The sequence below is a fragment of the Melanostigma gelatinosum genome (genome assembly GCF_949748355.1).
Source record: "Melanostigma gelatinosum genome assembly, chromosome: 3".
NCBI lineage: Eukaryota > Metazoa > Chordata > Actinopteri > Perciformes > Zoarcidae > Melanostigma > Melanostigma gelatinosum.
The window spans coordinates 22,972,572-22,993,106 of record NC_136636.1 but is presented as its reverse complement, the minus strand read 5'-3'; the positions used below and the strand labels follow the sequence as shown (position 1 = coordinate 22,993,106).

The following is a 20,535-nucleotide window of genomic DNA, read 5'->3' as shown; positions in this document are numbered from 1 at the left end:
TGTTGATCAAAAACAGGTGTGCATGTGTGAATTCATACTCTCTTTGACTGTACAAAAGAAAAAGAAAGTAAAAAAAAATATTGCATGTTCACAAAACGTAATGTAAAATGCAACAGCTCAGGATTTCTGTGGTCTTTAAAGTATCGGGTAAATCTAAAGGGGACTCGTCCAAACTACGCACTGCTGGCAGAAATCATCGACGACACCAGCAGATATATGATGATTGCGATGTACTGCTACCAAAGAAACAGCGATGTTTCTAAACTCCGTAAGCTGCAACAGATGTGCAGAACAGTCAACGTACTATAAACAAATAAAGCCGTATGAGGCCAGGCCCATAGGCTTTAAATCACAGGATGCCAGTGGTAAAAATGTTTTCCAGATTTGTGTATCGTAAGGTCGGAGGAGGAATGCATTTGCTGCCTGTGTTGGTTGCCTGACCTGTGACTGTGACGAGCTGCTCTTTGACACTTCAGACCAAACGCTGCCACAAAGGAAGGCAGACTTACGTCTTCCTTTGTTGGGTGTCTAACAATGGAGAGTAAAAGAGTTCCGGTTGTACTTGCACGCAAAGATGTATTGTCACTTGGCTCTTGGCTCATTGTAAGAGTGAAAGAACGGTACAGGGAAAAATGTACGGGGGGAAAAAGACAAAGAAATGTCCAGTGTTTGTCCTGCTGTCGAAGGTAAAAGGTCCGTTCCTTATTGCCATCTGACAGAACGCCGTGCTTCACAAGGACTCAAGTAGCAGAAATACTTAACTAGCTAACAGCCTAATGAATGTTTTACTGGGGTGACATGGCCGCTGCCGTCCAGCTGTGGCTGCTGTAATGGGCACACCACTGATTATTCAGTTAAGGGTTTTCAGCAAAGCTCATCTTGAGTCACAGTGAGTGGCCGATTACCCACCTCAACGCCCTGCTGTTTAAGCTGAATGTTCCATAGGAGTCTGGCAAGACGGAAAGGGGGGGGGGGGAGGGAGTAAGAGAGAGGAAATGGGGTGATGGGGCCAAAAACAGGGACATAGGGACTAAGGGGCACTGGGACATGGTATCAAATTACAAGAGCATTTCACAAGCATGTAGCAGTTTACTTCTCTCGACTCGCTGTTGTTGCCACTCTTTTCTTTGTCTGAGAGGGTGGGGCTTCTTTTTTTTAACAAGTCATTTAACATACTTTCGCCAGTGGTTCCAGATGTGTGATTCACAGAGAGCATGAGAACAACGAGCAGAAGAGCGAAGAACAGTAAAGCAAAGATCCCCAAATTGCGAGGGAGGGGGGGGGGGGCTGTTGTAGAGGACGGGGGCTGTGGGCTTTCAGGACTCTGTGGAAGTGTGAAAGGTCTCAGCGGATCCTGGGGTGTCTTCACTGCTGGGACGGCTGTTGTTGATTGATGGCCGTGCTGAGTGGTGGGGGCCCCCGGGCCACTGACATGGATTAATGCCATTAGCATAACAGTGGGTCGCACTTTTGTTCCGAGTATGATATTCTGCCCTGCGGTCTATCTCCATAAGCCTATTAAGGACCAGAGTGTCACCCTATTGTCGGCTATCACCTTTCATTGTGCAGTGGATTACTGCTCCCAGCCAGACCGGGGTCCAGCGCTGCAGTCGACACTACAGCCAAAAGGATGACGTAATGAGCACTGATCAACAAAATACGCATCACACATGCTGCCTATTTAATTCATATATTGATTGGTATTTCAAGAATGCTGCAACTTTTTTTTATTACATATATATATATATATATATATATATATATATATATATATATATATATATATATATATATATATATATATATATATATATATATATATATACACACACAACATCCCAACAAGACCCCATTCTCCTCCTTCCCTTCGTCTGCCTCGCTTCTTGTAGAGGGGTGGGGGCACAGAGGAAGGGTGAAAGTAAGAAGGGGTGTAGGGCCGGGCCTCAGTAAGGGAGGAAGAGGGGGGGGGGGGCTATATAAAAACTGACAGAACACAAGTGGTGCTTTATCCACCCTGTCCCGCTCTGGGTAAGAGGAAACCCTTAACTGCTCCAGCTCCACCAGCTTCACCCTTTTACTTCCCCTGCATTTTCACTCCCACCCGACGAGAATGGCAGCATCATCTGCACAGAGACCAAGCGGGCCCTGCAAAACGCTGGCTTTAGCGTTGCTTGTCATCGCCTCGCTCTTAAATGGTGAGTAATAAAACAACAACAAAAAGAAATGGGTCAACTTCTCTGGAGATGGTATGGCCATCCACAGTGGGGAGAGGGAGGGCCAGGAGGGGTGGGGTTGGGGTGGAGGAGTGTTTGTTTGAATGGCCTTTTGAGTTGAATCCAGGTTTTAACCCTACAACCTTTTTTACTCTGTGGAATGCAAACATACTATCTCAGTACTGAAAAGAAATCTAGAACGTGTGAGGCTTCATCGGTTCTGAAACGGGTTTCGTGAACATGTTTCTTCTTCACAGACACAGGAAACATTACTTTGGAGTGCCTTGGCAAACAAAGGGATCGTTTTAGAGGGAAGGTTGTAATCATGTGGAGCCACAGGGAAGTCTGAAATGATGAATTGAAGTTCAGATCTCTATTCTGAACTTGTAAATTTACAACATGCTGCCGAAATAGAATTCCCTTCTTGCCTTTTATCGTTCCGTTTTAAACTATTTGTGACCCGTCCCCCGGCGCTATGCTCGCTATTTCATTGACCTGATTCCCACGATCTTCTTCAAGGACTTTGGGAAATGTGTGTGTTTATATATAGCCTTGTAATGCGAGGCCGGTTGAAGCACGTCTGAGAGGAGGGTGTGTGGAGTTTGGCTGTTAATGTGTGTTTTGAATGCAGTTGTGCCGATAAAGAGGGAGCTCTATTGAGGCATCAGGGAGAGCTGGTGCTGTTAAACTAGGAGTAAAGGCGCCATGTGGCTCACATGGCTGAGCCCTATGCGCAGTTAAACCCAATGAAAGAAGTGTTGATTTGGAATCAATCAATAGGGTGCGGCCAATTAAAATGCAGGCCTTGCTTCTGATATCACCAAATCTTTGCACGATGAAGTCTGTTTTCATGTTTTTTTTAACTTCTGTAACTTGTTTCCAACTTTTTAAATCATTTTTCCACCAAGCCAATTTCCAATTGAGTCCACTTTAGTTTAAGCCGAGTGCATTTCAAAACTGATATTAAAGGAAATCCGACACAAAAAACAATGATTTTCCAAATATAATAATACTGCTCGAGTACGGAAATCTATCAGGAATCCAGTTTAAATGCATTCATTTCCTGCAGGCAGAACATCAAGAGATGTGTCATGTGGGGAAAAGAGAAATCGGGGAAACTTTTTAGACAGATGAGCTGTTTCATCCTTCAGTGGTGGCCGAGCGAAGATCTACCAAAAGTAAACACAAAGTAAGACCAAGATGCTGAAAAATGGAGCTGAGAAATGATCTGAAGAGCTGCGGGATCATCTGCAGTGCTCTCTGTTGTGGCTGGAAACGAACCACACACCGAATTGCCTAATTCAAACCTGGTGTCTTGTTCATGGGGTGCAACTTATGTGAATGAGATCATCAGCAGTGAGAGGCAGAGCTGCATGGAAAATGAAAGCTGCCTTGACATGATTTCAACCTATAGATTCTGAAACTTACACAAAAATTGTAATTTGTATCTTTGTAAATCACAAAGCAACTCAAAACACGTGACAAGCCACAAAAGAAAAAGCAATGGAGCGGATATCAGATGGGATACAGATGTGAAACAGAGTGAAGACAAAGAACTCTTGAGTGAAACAGTATTTCACCGACAGGATGAAGCACCTGTCTCCTGACTCGGGCTTGTCTCGTCAACCCCGGAGATGGGAGCAGAGTTATGCAAGTGGAGGAAAGACGGGCTTACTGTAAGAGTTTACTGTGATGAGGTCAGAGCAGATTCACAGATGTCAGAGAGCGTAACGGTTACCCCGGCAACCTGGAGAGGGGGGGGGGGGGGCAGCAGCTAAAGAGGAGATAATAACACCGGGGGAAACCCCTGTTGGGAATGATGAGCAGACTTGTTTTGGGAGAGCAGCGAGATGGCTGTTAGATGAAGCGACGCACAGGGACTGAGACGCTTACATTTGCTTTGTTGTCAGTGTGACTGGAATGTCTCGTGCTCGGGAGATTTCTGAACACTGTGGTTTTAGGAGGCTCTCTAGTTAAGCAACTGCCCAATCTCAGTGCCAACCCCCCGGGGGCATGTAATTATGTCAATCATTGTTCTTCTGGAGTAACCACAGAAGTAACGACCAAAGAATCACAGAAACAATGTCAACAACGCCGCGTTCATTCCTCTCGCCAAGAAAGTAGCACAGAGTGAGCCAAGTCAAATCCGAGTGTCCAAATGATCCAGTGGCAGGTAGACATCTGGGCGCACACACACACACACACACAAGCTCGCACACAAGATCCTCATTCACTTGGGGTAGTGTTTTTCATCCGCTAGGAGAAAAAACTCTAGCGCTTCTAAAAGCAGAATCTGTGAGCTTAAATTCTTTGGGACAAAAGTGCACTCCAGTTCAGCGTCTTAATGGCCTATGATGGTTGTTTTTCACTACCACCACCTGGATGTGTGTGTGTGTGTGTGTGTGGAAGTAATTACTTTGGTAGATTTATTTACGTCTCGTGTTCTTTCTGGACAAAATCAATGTTGAGCCTCTGAGCCGTCGACGGCCAGATCTGCCTCACTGAACTGCAACAGGATCCCCCCCCCAACAGTCTACCTGCACACAGTCAAACCAGACGGGCTCATCCAAGGTAATGCACGAGGCAGTGAAACAGGCAAATGTGTGAGAGTGTGTAAGGAGGAGGAAGAGGGAAAGAAGGGGGTAGGGGGGGGGGGGGGGCGTGATATAATGCTCCCAATTGAAAGCAGATGTCATGTTTCCTGATTGTGGTCCCCAGAAGCGGGCGTCATGCTCTCAGTGAGGGGCTGCAGCGGCCTCGGGGCCGGGCTGGGTGAACGCTGCAGCTGGGCAGCGTTGGGTGAAGTCAGTGCTGATTGAAACCATGAGATCCAGTGGCTTTTTTTCTGCCAAGAGAGAAGAATGGGCCGGCTTCTGCTATTAATCGCTGTGACAGGAGCGACAGGGGAGGGGAGGGGGAGGGGTGCGTTAGGGGGGGGTCATGATAGCGGGGGTCAGCAGTCTGTTGTTTCAAAGCGGGTCGAGTTGCAGACCATGCTCAACCCTAAGGGACTGAGCTCCGATGTCACATTCCTCAGCACTCTCTTGACTCTCAAATTCAGATGTTTTAAAGATATGACCTGAGATATTAAGTCATGAAAACACTCCTTATTGGGAAAACACGCAATGATTAATGCTTTCATTAACTGTCTAGACAAGCCAGAAAGAGGTAACCACATATGGAGCTAAACCAGGAAAACAACAACATTGCACAAGCAATTCAAACTTTTAAACTAACTCCTGGAGCTCCAACTGAAAGAAGGTGACCCTGCCCTCTCTTATAGTGCATTTTGATAACATTAAGAAAATGACAGTTCAAATCACAGTATAATTATGGGAGGCCGGATTTTAAAAAGGCATTTGAAAATGATTACACTCATCGTTTTGTCTCCACCCTCGGCTCTACTTTGAAAATCCGTGTTGAGATGTGTGCGGGCGGGAGGGGGCGTGTGCTCGTGGATCAAATCTCTATCCAACGGATGCCAGAGTGATGTCAGAGAACCTCTAAAGGGGTCATTTGACTGTTCACATTTGAGGCAGGTCCAGAGGCAGCAGTGGAAAGGAAAATTACACTTGATGGCAGTTCAATAAGGCAGTTTTGCAATTTCTGTGCGATATTACATTGCTCAGAAATGTTGAAATAATAGCATGTAATGTGTTACACTGCACAGAGAGCAGAAAATCACGTTTAAAGAACACACTTCAATTACCATTTCAGGATCCTATTTGAATACTACCCTGGGAACATAATGGTTTTCTAATTGAGTCGCATCAGCCACCATTGAAGTCCCAGAGCCTCAGCACTGTGCTGCTCACTCAATCTCCCCACTCAATCAATACTGTACAATACATTTATACATACGGCATCTTCCAGACAGCTACATTGCAGGATATGTAACCCAGAGAGAAAAGAGGAGGCCATATGTCTTGAGAATGTTTATAGAAGCTGGCTTGGCTGGACAGACTCTCACGCACTCAGCCAAAACAGTTAGGACATCTACATTTAGCTTGGTCTTGGCACAGCTGCAGACTTCAGTTGTGGATAGAAAAATCTGAGATGAATTTTCCGGTTTTCATTCAGAGTTGGATTGTGTCGATTCCCCATGAAAAGGCTTTGACATGTGGTCACCACCGCACGCTACACGCGGCAGCAAAGGTGCTAGTGGAACCCCGGCCATTGTGATTTTGACACGGTGGTCCACTGCCGTGTGCAGACCATTATCACCTCACTGTGCCCCATCACACAGTGCAGGATCCCCCCCCCCCCCCAACAGAAGCAGGGAGAGGCCGAGGGGGCCCCGGGGTTATAAGGCCACATTTTTGGGGGGTCTGTCCCTTGTGAACATGTAGCTCAGGAGTTCTCTGGACACCAGGCTGGGACTGGAGGCCAAAGCCGTGAGAGGGTCTACCAATTCAAAACATCCAACAGCTGGTTCATGTTTAACATACAAAGGTGGCGTCTTTTTAGTCAATTAATTCGCATGCCAATATGTTTTTTTTTCAAACAGTATTTGTCATGAATACTTTTACACGGAAAGTTATTGTTAAGCTGCGAAAAAGCGGCATTATTACTTTCCAGAACGAGGTTGATTTTTCTGAGCTTGAATAAAGTCGCCAACCAATCACGTGCGTAACGGGTTGAGTTGCTCCTGTATTTATGAAACAACAACATGAATACTCCGTAGTCCGAACCAAGAAACTTTATTACTCCTGTCAAAATAAACAAAGGCAGCCCTGACCAGATCCACTCTTTCCTGTTTTACCTTTCACAATAAAAGCCCTAAACATATAACATTTGAAGGCGAGTGTCTTGCATTTCCGTGTCCATTATTCATCACGCCCCTGGTGTGCAAAGGCCTTACGACACACAATAGAGGGTGCACATTGAAAGATGTACAGTACGTGGAGCTGTACTTAACAAGAAAACATCTCTCTACATTTCATGCTCAAAGTCATTATGAGGCATACGTGCAAAGTTATGCAAAGCAGAAGACGTGTGCCGTCATGTGGAACTTGTGTTTAGACATTACATACACCGAGAAGCAAGCTTACGAGACTGGAAGCAAAGCCTCCTAGGGCCACGGTCGAGAAATGAGCTGTTGCCATATGGCTCTTGGCATGTTGCTTTACATTACACTACCGGTATACGGTGTGGGAGGGGTGCGGGCGGGGCCTAGTCTCACCTCCATAGATGCCTGGGATTAGCTGTGCGTGACAAGGAGAGGGCGAGCAGACAGCGAGAGTCGGGATGGAGGAGGGCGTTGAGCTGAAGGCTCGTCTCTTCTTCCAAAGCCGGCCACATTCCTCCATCCCGAGTCCCAAGAGAGGGAGAGTGGGGGTGGAGCATTTTCAAGACCGCAGCCGTCACTCAGGGAAATCTGGTGGGAACATCTTCAAGCGAGACAGCGAGACACACGCCTGATGACTGATATCATGGATGCTGTTATGACACACTGAAAAAGGAATGAGTCTGTGTGAGCATGTGTGGTGATGCGAGGCAAAGGGGTTGTGAGCGTCTCTCATGTACGGTATGTGTTAGTGGAATGCTGTGTAGCAAAAGTCAGCAAACAATCACCTTTAGCTTCGGCTCCTTTTGAGCGTGTGAGTGGAGGGTGGAGGGGCGGTGATGGGTTCAGAGGTCACGCCGACAGGAAGTGTGCCGACGTCACACGGGGAGCAGCAAACATGGGGGGGGGGCATCACTGTATCAATTACAGCACAAAAAGCAACAGGTTTAGGTTACAATTTCACAAGCTGCTATCGTTGCAGTTCCTCTCATCTTCATATGCAGTAAATGAACATTAGCAAAACAGCAAGATTTCCTGGTCGCGTAATGAGCCTTGAAAACAATTTGATGCTTTTTAGTTTTACACTGAAAAGCAAACAATAAAAAAAGGCGGCCACTCAAATCCTGCGGTTTCTGTTGGTCATAAGTGGCAAATTACATGTAAAGGCTTCATTCCATCTCTGGTCTGTCAGGGAAGTTTGTTTGTGTGTCGTGAGTGCCGAGTGGTCCGAGAGCTGGACATAGTTTACTGGCGGCGGTGCATGACATTGTTTCTTTTAAAGCAGGCCATGTGTTATTTCGTCTGAAGCCAAACAAACATGTTTTGCTTGATGAAAATGTTTTACAAAGTGTGCTTGAGGTGCTGCGGTTTAAAATCCACAAAATAGGGAAATCAATGAAAGTTGCATTGTGTTTTTTTCATTTAAAAAAGGGATGGCAAATTGATTTCCAGCCATCCAACACAAAACCTCCCCAATATCCCATCAGAATCTGCCAGAAACCCCAAACTGTAAGTGAGCATCAATCTTTAGACTTTTTATTTAGTTTTACAACAACTCTGACAGAGTCTGCCCCCTCCAGAGCCGCTACAAATCACCCGATGACAGAAAGCGATCACAGAGCAGTACCAACACATTTCAGCCACTGCGCTCTCACACGTGTCACGGTTGTGAGAGGAAAACCTGATTTATGCCCGGCCATCTCACGCGTTTGGAACCTCATCCTTTTCCGGCAAAATAAACAGTCAGACCACACAGGGCCGGGGTGAGGGATGGCAGCTGCAGGCTGCAGATAGACAGTCTTAACAAGGTTAGGGAGCCCTTGACCTGTCGCTGGTCCACACCCACGCTAATGCTCCTGATGGTAAACTGGAGACAGGAAGGACAGCGAGACGAGGCAACATTCTGGCTGCGTAGTGAAACTCGAGCATGTCTACAGGGGAGAAAGCTTTTTTGCCCTTTATTGTAGGTTTGCCACGGGGAAGGAGAGCACAAAACTGCTTAGAGGTCAGTGACCTCCCGTGTGTTTCCTCATCTATTTGAACCAGTTACAAAGTGTTGACTTATTTCCCCTGCACTGACACAGTATGACAGACAGCTGCAATGGACAGTTGCTACAGCACTAAGCACGCCAAAAAGATCTCCTCGGCGATTACTGCCCCACCTGCTAGCTCAGCACAGCCGGCGTACACTCTGTACTTCTGGCACCCGTCTGTCACAATGATTAATCTCAGGAAGTCAGTGGCCACATGTCGCACTGCCACCACTGTGTGAATATACAGGTGACGGATGTGTGAAAACCACAACAGTGGTGACCACAGACGGCCTTGAGGAGACGACAGGGTGCAGCAGAGGTGACAAACAGCTCATGTTGTACAATGAAGGCAAAAGGAGAATAAATAAAAAGCTAATATTCCTACACACAATAGAATGTTCTTCTCCATGTCAAACCATCAAATTCACTGTTTGAGTTTACCTGCAATTTACAGAATATGGTCAAATGTTAGTGTTCATTTATGATCTAACATAGAGGCACCATATGAGGAACTTTCATTTTGTCTTGATTTTGGCGGTCCCTGTGGGTAAAAGCGGTAGTGCTTCCGAGCACCAGTCCCTTTATAAAACCCCTCATTTTACTGCAGAAGGGACCGGTTCTGGTTCTGCCGTGCCTCCCTTCCCTCCAGCGGGCCTGGCAGTATACGGCCTGGGCCTCCAGCAGCGTGGTGGCGGTGTTGGCTGCTAGCAGGGACCGGTGGAGCAGCAAACCAGATCTGGGTCTGTCTGCTGTGGAGTAGTCTCTGCTGGAGGCACCGCTAGAATCGGCGCTACAGGAGTCTCTGGTGAACCTGCGTTCCGCACATCATCATGTCTGATCTTGCAGGGAATCAGACCGGATGACAGGCATTAATAAGATATAGAAATAGCCAATCTTTATGCCGGTAAGTCTTGTTTACATATGTTGGTCATAGCGAGGAATCACTATTAAATTGAGACTGTTTCATAACCAGTTGAATGTTCCTTTAAGTTAATGCTTTACAGTCACATATATATACAGTATATGCAAAGTGAAAACAAAACCATCATTTAAATTCAATCTTGAAATAAACAAAGTACGAGCGGCAGTAAGATCGAGTTCAACAGGCGGCAGCAAACGGGAAACCAGTCAGAAACTCAACCTGGCAACCCGTGAGGAACCACACAGTGAGATGTAATGAGATCTGCAGAGGTAAGGCATTATGGGAATGTTTTGAGAGTGAAGTAATGCTGTTGTTAGAGAGAGGGAAATCTGGGCAAAAGGAATGCATGCTGGGTATTCTGGTTTGACTCCTGAAACCTATACCCTTGTAATTTGACCACGATCAAATCAGAGCAGTGAATGGCTCAGCTCATTAGCTCAGTGGCTGCAGGGGGGTGGCAGCAGTTTTAACTAATTTGCTCAGAGAAGAAAAAACGTGCCCTGAACGTTATCCAGGCTAATACAACTTGAAATAATTTACCGGACCAGAAACATCCGAACAAGACTGATTTAGTGCTGCAATTTATCAAGGACTCCGAAACCCAAAGTCACACGGATCCCTGAAAATGGAAAACGGTATAATGGCCTATTACATAATTCATTTTTTTTTTTGGGAAAAAGTGATGTTTTTAATAGAATCATTATCTGGCACCTCACAGCAGCGCATTTAATCAGAGCATTCAACGGTTCAACAGGGTAGATGGAAAATTATTCCGCTCACACGGATATATTTCAGAGACTTATTTTGTATATCCCATTCTCGCCTAATCTGAAGTGAGTCACTGTGACCACAGGAAGATTGCATTTCAAAGCAAATGGCTTCATGATCCATGGGTCTGAGCACATCAGCAATCTACTGCAATAAGACCTTCTGACTAATCTCCCGTCACTGTGTAGCGCCTCCAGGGACACAACGAGCTCTCACACACGCCATGAGCTCATACATTACGGATAATTGACGTTGCAATAGCACACCGGTGAGCACGACCAACCTATGAGCTACTACCTCACATTACAACTTTATCAAATAATGGCGGCAGAACTGCACCGCGTTGATGTGGGATAATGCCTCAGATTCTTCTGAACGGCTGGACGCGAGAAGCTGGAACTAGAAACGGGAAAACCGAGCTCTAAAACAGCAGCGAGCGAACGTTGGTACACAGCACATCTTAATGATGAGGAACGTGTTTAAGTGTTTGGCACATGTGCATTGCGAATGTGCCCACGGGCCACGACACGGCCCGGGTTGGGTTTTTGTATTTACCGTGCACTGCACCTTTAATACCGGCTCAAACCACTCAAAAGCCCACAGATTATCTTTTTAGGGTACATGTGGCAGTGAATGATTTACGGAGACCAAGGATTACCCCAAGATTAAAACATTTATTACGACAAATGTTGAGAAAATTAGCTTATATACAGCTTAATCAGCAGCTAGTTTATATGCAGCTTTAAGTAGCAATTGACTTATATACAGTTTAATTAATCACTAGCATATTAGTAGTTTTAAATAACCATTAGCTTATGCAGCTCTATTAACCACTTATACAGTGCTCACAGCATACAGCAAGGCCAGAGAGAAGCAGGTGAAAGGTTACTTATTTAACTGCGTCACAAGGAACAGGCAGCCATTTTCAGATAGATAAGGAAGACAGTGAGATTCAAGCGAGGGCCAACTCCCCAGCTGAGCCCGGCTTCTTCACACACTCCTTCTTAGGACCTCTCGCATGGAACTCCTCACTCACACTGATGGAAACCAACGCCTATTGGGAGGGGCCAAGGTGAATGGACATTCACGGCCTCCATCCAGGCGCCATAACGTACAAACGTGCCACGCCTGCATCTTTGACTTTGGCCAATGTGTAACAAGGGGTGGAACCCCTATATTAAGTTTCACGCTGATGTGTTGAAGCGTGTCTCATGGTGAATCTCTGCGAAGTTCATCCATTAGCACCCAAGCTTGTTTGATGGCTGGGCTGAATAACTCATAACTCTGTTGATAAATAAATCTATTGCTTTGATTTAACTATACGCCTCTGAGAGCTTCTGTTTCATTCTTAAACCTGCTCTAAGTGTGAAAGACAACTACATCACATTTTTTCACAACACAAACAACAATTTAATGTTAAAAGACAATAAAAAGGTATATATCAAATATACCTGTGACATAGGTTATAATAGAGGCAAAACCATGCAAAACAAAACCATGAATACAAATAAATTGATAAGTTAAACAAAACAGCCATCTGGAGGGCTTGACGGGGAAGTGGGAGTGTCTTCGGAGCGGGACCTAGAGTAAAATAAGACAAGGGTGAAACCCACGGCAAATATGTCTCACTTACAAAGCTAAAGTTCACACCTACCGAGAGCCTGGAGGTCAGAGAGAGGGAAAGACGCAGCTTTGGCTGCGTCTTATGGCTACTTATGGTGGAACAAACAAATTGGGAACCAGGAAGTGGGAGGGGCTAAGGCATACCCAGCTCCACAGTAGCCCAGGAGGGACATTTCATTACCGGCTACACATAGCTAACAGCGGGAGTGACCAGGAGGTCAGGTTCGGTTTATTTGCTCAGGCTGAGGAGGTGAAGCGCTCCACCACTGAGGTATTAATTGCAGACAGTTTCCCGGTGCTGAGGTTTACAGATTCGGAAATCACACCGAGAGTCGGTGTGGAGATGTTTTTACTGGGCAGCGGCATCCACAAATAACGAAGCTAATAAAGAGCTGATAAAAGGGAGTAAAGAGTTTCATTATCGCCCTCAAAATGATTGAGAAACATCTATTTACAAGTGTGCTCGTCACTGAATTTCCAAGATGCTACTCCATCAACAATTAGACAATATCACTGTGTGTTGTTCAAACAAAGTGACATGAAGCCGTGTTCTGATTTTACAGCGGGAGTCACGGCGCAGGATGTTGTCACGACGCAGGAAGTTGTCACAGCGACGGTGCCAGCGGAGGCGCATGTACGAGGAGACATGATTCCCATGAAAACCGAAGCTCCTGGTAAGAAACACTGACTCGCTACCGTTCATTTCGAGAAATAGTTTAGTAACCGTACTCTACAGCACACACTTATGCTCACATCCGAGGGAAAAATGAATAATTCAATGAATATCAATTTGTGATTAAGTTAATTTGACATAATTAATGAATTATAACCTCAGAGCCTTCCTCTGTTAACACAGCCACGCCCACAAGTGTTTCCCTCACAATAGACAGTGCAATACTAAATAACAAATGTTCATTTAAAATGTTATATTTTACTGTAGAGACAAAAGAGAAAACAGACCAGAGCAACAGCCTTGATCAAAATAGAGGAAGACATTCTTCAAACACGTCCTACATAAGCAGTACTTCTGTGTATCAGCCTGATCCATTCAATCACATGAACATCTGGTCCAGAATATATCAGATTGATTTTATTTTGAACATGCAACAAATAATAAGACAATAAAAGAACAACCAATGAGATTAAGAGTAAACCTATACAGCAAATTCTAAAGTGAATTAATAAATATATGTTTTCGGAGGAGGCAGAAGAGAACACTTATACGGTCCTCCTCCTTTCTATAACTTAGAGAAACTGAAATAATGAACTCAAATCTAACAAATTGACAATTTAAGTTGGATTGCGTTTGCAGAGCCGGAGGATCCACAAATCTTGGCTTTCCCCACCATGGGCCCTCCTCCGACCGAAGCGACCGAACAGACCACAGCAGCAGCATCACCAACGGCTACAGAAGAGGCGGCTGACGAGGGGACGGGGGCCACGGTCGAGGTTCACGCTAGCACAGTGAAAATCATGGCGGCAGAGACCCCAGCACCTCAGCCTGCCAGAGGCGACGGCCCCAACAACATACCGCGGGTGAGATGAGACAGGTCACCCAGTATGAGGTCTCTGGGGTCACTAAAAGATGACTGCCGCTTTAAAGTCAGTTATGTTTCAACAGAGAGCACAGAATAACAATCAAATACCAGAACTATGCTCGGTACACATTTGGAAACATAACATTAAATGATATGTTTATAATCGAGAGAGTAAGGCGGAAAGCATTCAGTTGCGACTGTCCACGGTCACATGTTAAAGGTCTGTCGTGATGACATACAGCAGTCATGAGCGAAACGGTGAGACGGGAAGGGTTGTGGGGTAACAAAGGACTTTCTGCTTCTCTCTGCAGCTGGTGCCACAGGATGATGTCGTCTGTGTCAGCAAAGAGGCCGTCCAGGACAAAAACGCAGTCAATCTAAAACTCAAGGCCTCCTCCAGCTGTGTAAGTTCAGACAAAACACCTCCGTCAGTATCAGTCTGTTTGTGAAGCTACCTGTACGCGCTCTGTAGAGTATCAGTCTGTTTGTGTGGCAGAACAGAAATAAAAGAGAGAAAGTGTTTTTGCTTAAAGACGACATTCCGGTGCTATTGACGACAGCAGAGAGGGCAGCAAACAGATGCCATGTGATCCTGCAGGGGTGCAAAATATTCACTCACGAACACGTTAACATGCAAAGCTGCACTAGAGAGGAAAATGGTCTCGAGCTTGGTTTTGGATGCCAGTCCCAGTTGGCTTTCAGCTTGCTAAACATAAGCCCAGCAGGACATGCTTACTTATTCAGGAGGCAGCGGCTGTTGCATCGCCAATGCCCATAAATCAGTGACGCTAAGGGGGAAAAACTGTGTCCATCCCGCCTTTTGTTTTTAAACATCTTCATCTCATGTGGGGGGGAAAGTCCAAGAGATTTCTGTTGCATGCAAAACTGTGGCACGGGTTGAGCTGTGAGGGCAGAGGGAGGGGAGCAGCATGGGTGGGCTGCAGAGTGTGTGATGTACGGAGGCCTAAAGGCGCAGCGTGGGCGTGTTTGTGTTTTAGAAACACAGACTCGTCAGAGTCTCAGGATAACAGCTTTGAGGCAATCACAGCGCCGATGTAGCCAGTGCAGTAAATGCATTATTTAACATTCAAACAATGCATAAACAGCTGCAAGCAGTAAAATATACAATATTGTGTGCTCAGACAAAGAAATCAACCAGATTCCAGCCATTTGATAGCAATTTTGGGCTTGTTTTGCTTCGTGGTAGCTCCTTGTGGCTCCAACACAATATTTAGCCTTTAGGAGTAAACAGATCGAAAGGGAGCTGTTTCAAAGCTTGTTGCAGTCACATTTTTGAAATAAATCATGATTTAATCTCATTTGATGCAACCTGCAATTTGTATACATTTCTTTTAAATAATTATAAAAAGACATTATTGTTTAGCTTAAGTTCAGTGATGACATTCAGTGCCATAGCGGAAAAATGACCAAATGTCATAATTTATAAAGAAAGTAACAAAGTTCATTAATTTGTAATTTTACAACACAGTGTTGCACAATGAAACAAGTTGTAGCCCCTAATAAAGTCAAACAATGCATCGACTTCTTCAATAGCAAACCCTGATATACATATATGCTCAGACTGAGAGACTTGTGTGGAACGAGGATGTAAAACCAGCATATCAGAGAGCTCCATGTCATGTATTTAATGGTGGAGTCAGGTCTGGTGGTACGGCGGCAGATACATCTGTATCACTTGCCCGCCGGCTGCAGTCTGTAATGTTTCCAGTCAGGGCGCTTTCTATTGCTCGTCCGTAAAAAGTTAACGAGAACTTTGCACAGGAATTGTTCCTTCTCTGGTTTCCTTTACGAAATACAGACGCGGTGAGACTGTATAGAGAGCTAATCATTCGGGATCAACGTTGAATGTCAAATTGTGCAATCTAGAACTCGATCGATTTAAACTGTTCACATGTCGAAATGAAAAATGTCCCAATGCTTAATTGTCTTCTATTTTGGTCTCCGTGCAGAAAGACACCAAAGTGAAGCTCGAAAGCGTTCTGCAGGAGCTGTGTGGTGAAGACTGTAAGCTAGACATCTACCAAGAGGACGACTCCGACCAAATCCTCGTGTCTGGGAAATATGTTGAAGGTCAGTATAGCGTTCTTGTGGTAATTGATGAAATATTCATTTTGGGCATGCATCTTTGCAAACTGTTGGTAGTTGGTTTGTGTCTATAGCCACTTCACACACAGTGTGTCGCAAACTGTGGTAAAACCCCCATGCAGACGCATATTCTGGAGGTATGCATGTCCAAAGAATGCTCCGAAAACACAAATGATATCGGCATGGCCCACGTCTAAATCGGAAAATGCTCCATTCGGCTTGAGTCTGAATATTTTCATATTCTGAATAATGGTGGAAGAATGTAAACGTAGTCACTGTTACACCTCATAGCATGACATTCAGTGTTTCTAGCATCTGGTGAGCAGTTATTATGAGGCTGCTTTGTAAGTTTTCTGAGTACCAGCATTATGCTAAACCCGTATTCAAATATCTGCTCCATTTACTTCACTGATATTTTTCATCACTATACGGTTCCGTTAAGTTGAGTAGCATCTCTCCTTCCACTTCTCTAAAACAAACGTAAACACATCAAATGTAACGGGGGGAAAAAATGCAACTAACTATTTTTTTAAAAATTGACAGACGATGTTGCAGGCATGGCTGACAAGTTCAACAACGACAACATCAAAGATAAGGTACAGTATTGGGTGTATTGCATTGTAGAAATACTCTGCACACATTTATCTTGTCCTTCTCATAGCGTCATGTAGTACAGTATGGCATCATATGTGTACATGATTGAGTTCACTTGGGAACTGCAAAGTGATTAGTTGTGTTCCTGCAATTATGGTTTATATCTTTTCTATGATCATGACCAAGGCACGGACCAAGCTGGTACTCATTTTAACATCATCATACCATTCACTATGAAAGGCCTGTAAACAATAAAACGTTACATCCGCAGGACTCAGCCACCATAAATATGCTGAGAAATGAGAAAAACAAACGCGTTTCTTAAGGCTTGGAGCTCCCAGAGTGTCAGTTGACGTGACAAACAAAAAGCCCACAAACAATCTACTTGGCAGCTGCAAGACATTGCTTCTACTACCTAGGGAACAATCTGGGGTTATGGGTGTGCCTGTCACACCCCTCTGTCTCTTTGCATTCAACAAAACACTACATTCTCCTCTTTACTCCACCATCTACGGAATAACAGTCACTCTTTGTTATGCTGTCCGCTCACTGGCAACTCTTTAGTTTGACGCTGCCGTGATGCCAGTTCTGCAGGTACATCTGTAGAAAGAAAGGCTTTGGGCGGGGTTGTTTCTTTTCTAACTTTCAGCAGCCGGATAATGAAGATCTCCTCCTGCCAGCATAGCAATTACACACAATGTACAACTTAAGATGTGCATTGTATCTCATTTTCCTTGCGTGTCAGATTCAGTCTGTACAGAGCGTTTAAAGATTTGTTTGGTTTGCTAGAGGCACTATCATGGGGTAAAGACACAATACAACACTTTAAATTTGTGTTATTTTGCTCTCATTTTTGTCATCAGACCGACGTGGAGGCGGCTGTACCTCGTTGGGGGAAGAACTCTAAGTTGGTGCTGGTTTCTCTGCTGCTGACTGGCCTGTTGCTGGCTGCCCTGCTGGTAGCTGGTTATTACCTCAAGACCCACCGCAAGAGCTCCAAAGGAGTCAGACTGGTGAGTCGATTAGAAGAGGTGTGCCACACCGGTAACGCCGACTGCGTCACAAATCTGGAGCGGTTTTTATTCGTAGGAAATCATTAAAGTTGTATTTCACACAGGCGGCAACCTCCGGCTCTGAAAAGTGAAGCCAATGCCTGAGGGCCTCAAACTTGCATTCTTTCTACTGGCCATCAGGGGGCGACTCCTCTGATTGTATAGAAGTATCCTGAAGAAATGACTCTACTTCTCACTTGATTTTTTACTTCCCTAAAATGAGATAATTTGGCCCCACAAGATCCAGTTCACTGAGGAAATTGAACATTGTGAATGTTTATTTCAACAAAAAAAAAGCACATATGGATTAGAGGTCACTGGGACAGCATGTCCTCACTGAAGGGAGGACATGCTGTCCCTTAACTCAAAGCAGGAGTGCTTTCTGCTGTTTCTACTTCAATCTCCTGCCAGGGGGCTACAGATGGGTTTTTTTTTTTCTTCTCTCCTCTGAAGCGCATGACATCATTTTTTAAAGCGTTTACATGTGGGGGCACACCCATATGATGGTTTGGATGGAACGGATTGCTGAATTGCTTTTTTTTTTTTACATCTTGTTATTGAATATGTGTCTGTCACAGGCATCAAACGTTATTGTCAAGGTTCCTACCGACAGACAAAGCACCTCATCAAACTCAAGCAAAGTCAGTGACAATGGGTTCAAATTCTCTGCTCGAAGCAAAGTAAAACAAGCATGCACGCATTCACAGTGTTAACCTTCCAACAGTGAAACAATCGCCAAAACCTTTGAGTGCGCACAGCTGAAAACACGAAAACCCACGAACAAAGTGTGCATTTGTTTACTTTTGAACAACGCCCACAATAAAACATCCACACGCTGTCTTGCTCGTTTGCGCGGCATATTTGAACAGTACAATTAAAATGTGCATCTTAAAGCTGTATGAGTCTGATGTTAGTGTTGTCTGCACGCTGTTCTTAGGCCGAATCTTTCCAGGTGGACGAGGAGAACCAGGCCAACACCCTGGTGTCCGTGGCCCCCCTACCCCAAGAGCCCCTCGACAAGCTGCCCGTCAACGGCGAGTCTCCACCAGAAAATGGGACCAACCCCGCCCCCACCACCAACGGACACTCTGCCACCCAGACTCCAGTGGCCGACACGGAGATGTGAATCGCGACACCCCTGACCTCCCGGGACACACTACCCACAAGGCCCTCTGCTGCCTCAGAGACTGTCCGCACACTGAGACAAATTCAACAGGAATCCACCACACGCGTTCACCCTCCCCTCCTCAGCACCTCTCGGGACGACAACGACGAAGCTCGTGACAATGATGACGACAATGACAATGCCTGTAATGTGAAAAAAAAAAAGTTTGGGATCACTGGCCTTTGCTGGTGCCAAAAAAAGGAGCCTACACACGCTGTGTTTGGGACCGAGACTGCTCAGCGGGGCGCTGACTGGGATTTGTTAGTTGCCCTGACTTCAGTCTAGTTCTAACAATCCTTCTAGAATCCCCTGAAATAATGCCAAATATGTGCTGTTGATTCCCCGAGAAGCAGCAGCAAATTATCTATTATTTCAATCTGCAATTGTGGTGCAATGAAACCAATGAAGCCATGCAGTTGAAGGGAGACCAGCTGTGTTGCTCTTGTACTGCCGCTCACTCAATTGTCTTTTGTTTTTGTCTATTCGATTAGTGAAATGTTTGTTTTCGTAGCCTCTCTTTTTTGCCTGAACCTTGTTAAGACCTATAGTGGGAGATGGGCAAACAAGCAGTGGATGACATATGTCAGATTTTCTCAAAAATAGTCAAATTGTAATAAGAACAAAAAACCTGACATGTTTGAAAAAAAAAACCGTTCTTGTTACTGACGTACCACACGGAGCAAAGACAGCACGCGTGTTCTGGGAGGTATCTAATGACGCTGTCAAGCTATTCAAAACATGGAAATGTCCGCTGAAGATAGTATTTGCCTCAATGCTTTAGACTGATTAGCATCATGGACAACTGAACCCTGACAAACCTTTGGTCAGGTGAACTGGGTTAGTACTTTTTCATTTTTGTTATAGTGTGGTGATTTTAATAATGACATCCGTGTACAGATTTGTTTGTATTTTTTATTTTAAATGGAAACTTCTACTTCTCTCACTACTGTCTTTGGGATTGGTGAAGCATTTTTTAAATTCAGAGAAAAAGGAAAAACGTTTTCAAGTTACCAAGCTGGTAAACAGAATCCCTGCCAGGATATTTCTACACAACATGAAGCAGATTCAGCATTCCCCAGACCGCCGTTATCTCCTTGTTGATACAATACAGTTTTTGTTTTTGTTTTTTTTAGATCAGTGGTACGTATTTTTTTAGCTTCTCTTCTGAACATCTGGCTGCTTTCATAATGTGCCGCATGTGTAAATACGCCTGCTCTCTCTACCTGTGTGTACTGTGTAGTAAACTGATTGTTGACAATATCTTCATTAGTTGTCTTCAGCTTTTGTGATTACATGATTTATGGACAGAAACATTTAAATACATATACATCAAACATCCTCCACACCAGGTCCAGTAAAATACTTCTTTCACATTATAAAATGCAGAGATTCACTCAGGAAAAGTGAACCCAGCTACTTAATATCTGTTGTCCACCATCGAGATATCTATATCTATCTATCTATCTATCTATCTATATATATATATATATATATATATATATATATATATATATATATATGAATACGGCACACTCATTATCCTAAACCAGCAGTGCCTCTGGCTGATTTAAACTTAACTTCACCAAAAACAAAGGACACAAGCTATTATGCAAATATGCTCTTGATCCACAAAAATCAAATCATCTAAATTGTGATTCATTGCAAATAAACTGCTCTTGACTTAATCTCCACCAAAGGAAATTAAAATATAGACACTTGACCTTCAATCTGAAAA

The 20,535-nt window shown here is 44.6% G+C and overlaps 1 protein-coding gene across 1 annotated transcript; it reads left to right on the top strand.

Annotated features, from left to right (window-relative positions):
* The first annotated feature begins 2,021 nt into the window (after positions 1-2,021).
* On the top strand, positions 2,022-20,060 carry LOC306775823 (hematopoietic progenitor cell antigen CD34). The gene is made up of 8 exons (XM_079266355.1): positions 2,022-2,195; positions 12,909-13,019; positions 13,658-13,881; positions 14,195-14,287; positions 15,854-15,974; positions 16,533-16,585; positions 17,447-17,596; positions 18,573-20,060. Exons 1-8 carry the CDS (start codon positions 2,111-2,113, stop codon positions 18,759-18,761), a joined length of 1,026 nt encoding a protein of 341 aa, XP_079122481.1. The 5' UTR covers positions 2,022-2,110; the 3' UTR covers positions 18,762-20,060.
* The last annotated feature ends 475 nt before the right edge of the window (positions 20,061-20,535 follow it).

Excerpts from the sequence above, each read along its gene's own strand:
- LOC306775823 (XM_079266355.1), top strand. The coding sequence starts at position 2,111 with ATGGCAGCATCATCTGCACAGAGACCAAGCGGGCCCTGCAAAACGCTG. Across the intron at positions 13,882-14,194 it reads GCCCCAACAACATACCGCGG|CTGGTGCCACAGGATGATGT; the intron begins GTGAGATGAGAC and ends TTCTCTCTGCAG. Across the intron at positions 17,597-18,572 it reads GCTCCAAAGGAGTCAGACTG|GCCGAATCTTTCCAGGTGGA; the intron begins GTGAGTCGATTA and ends CGCTGTTCTTAG.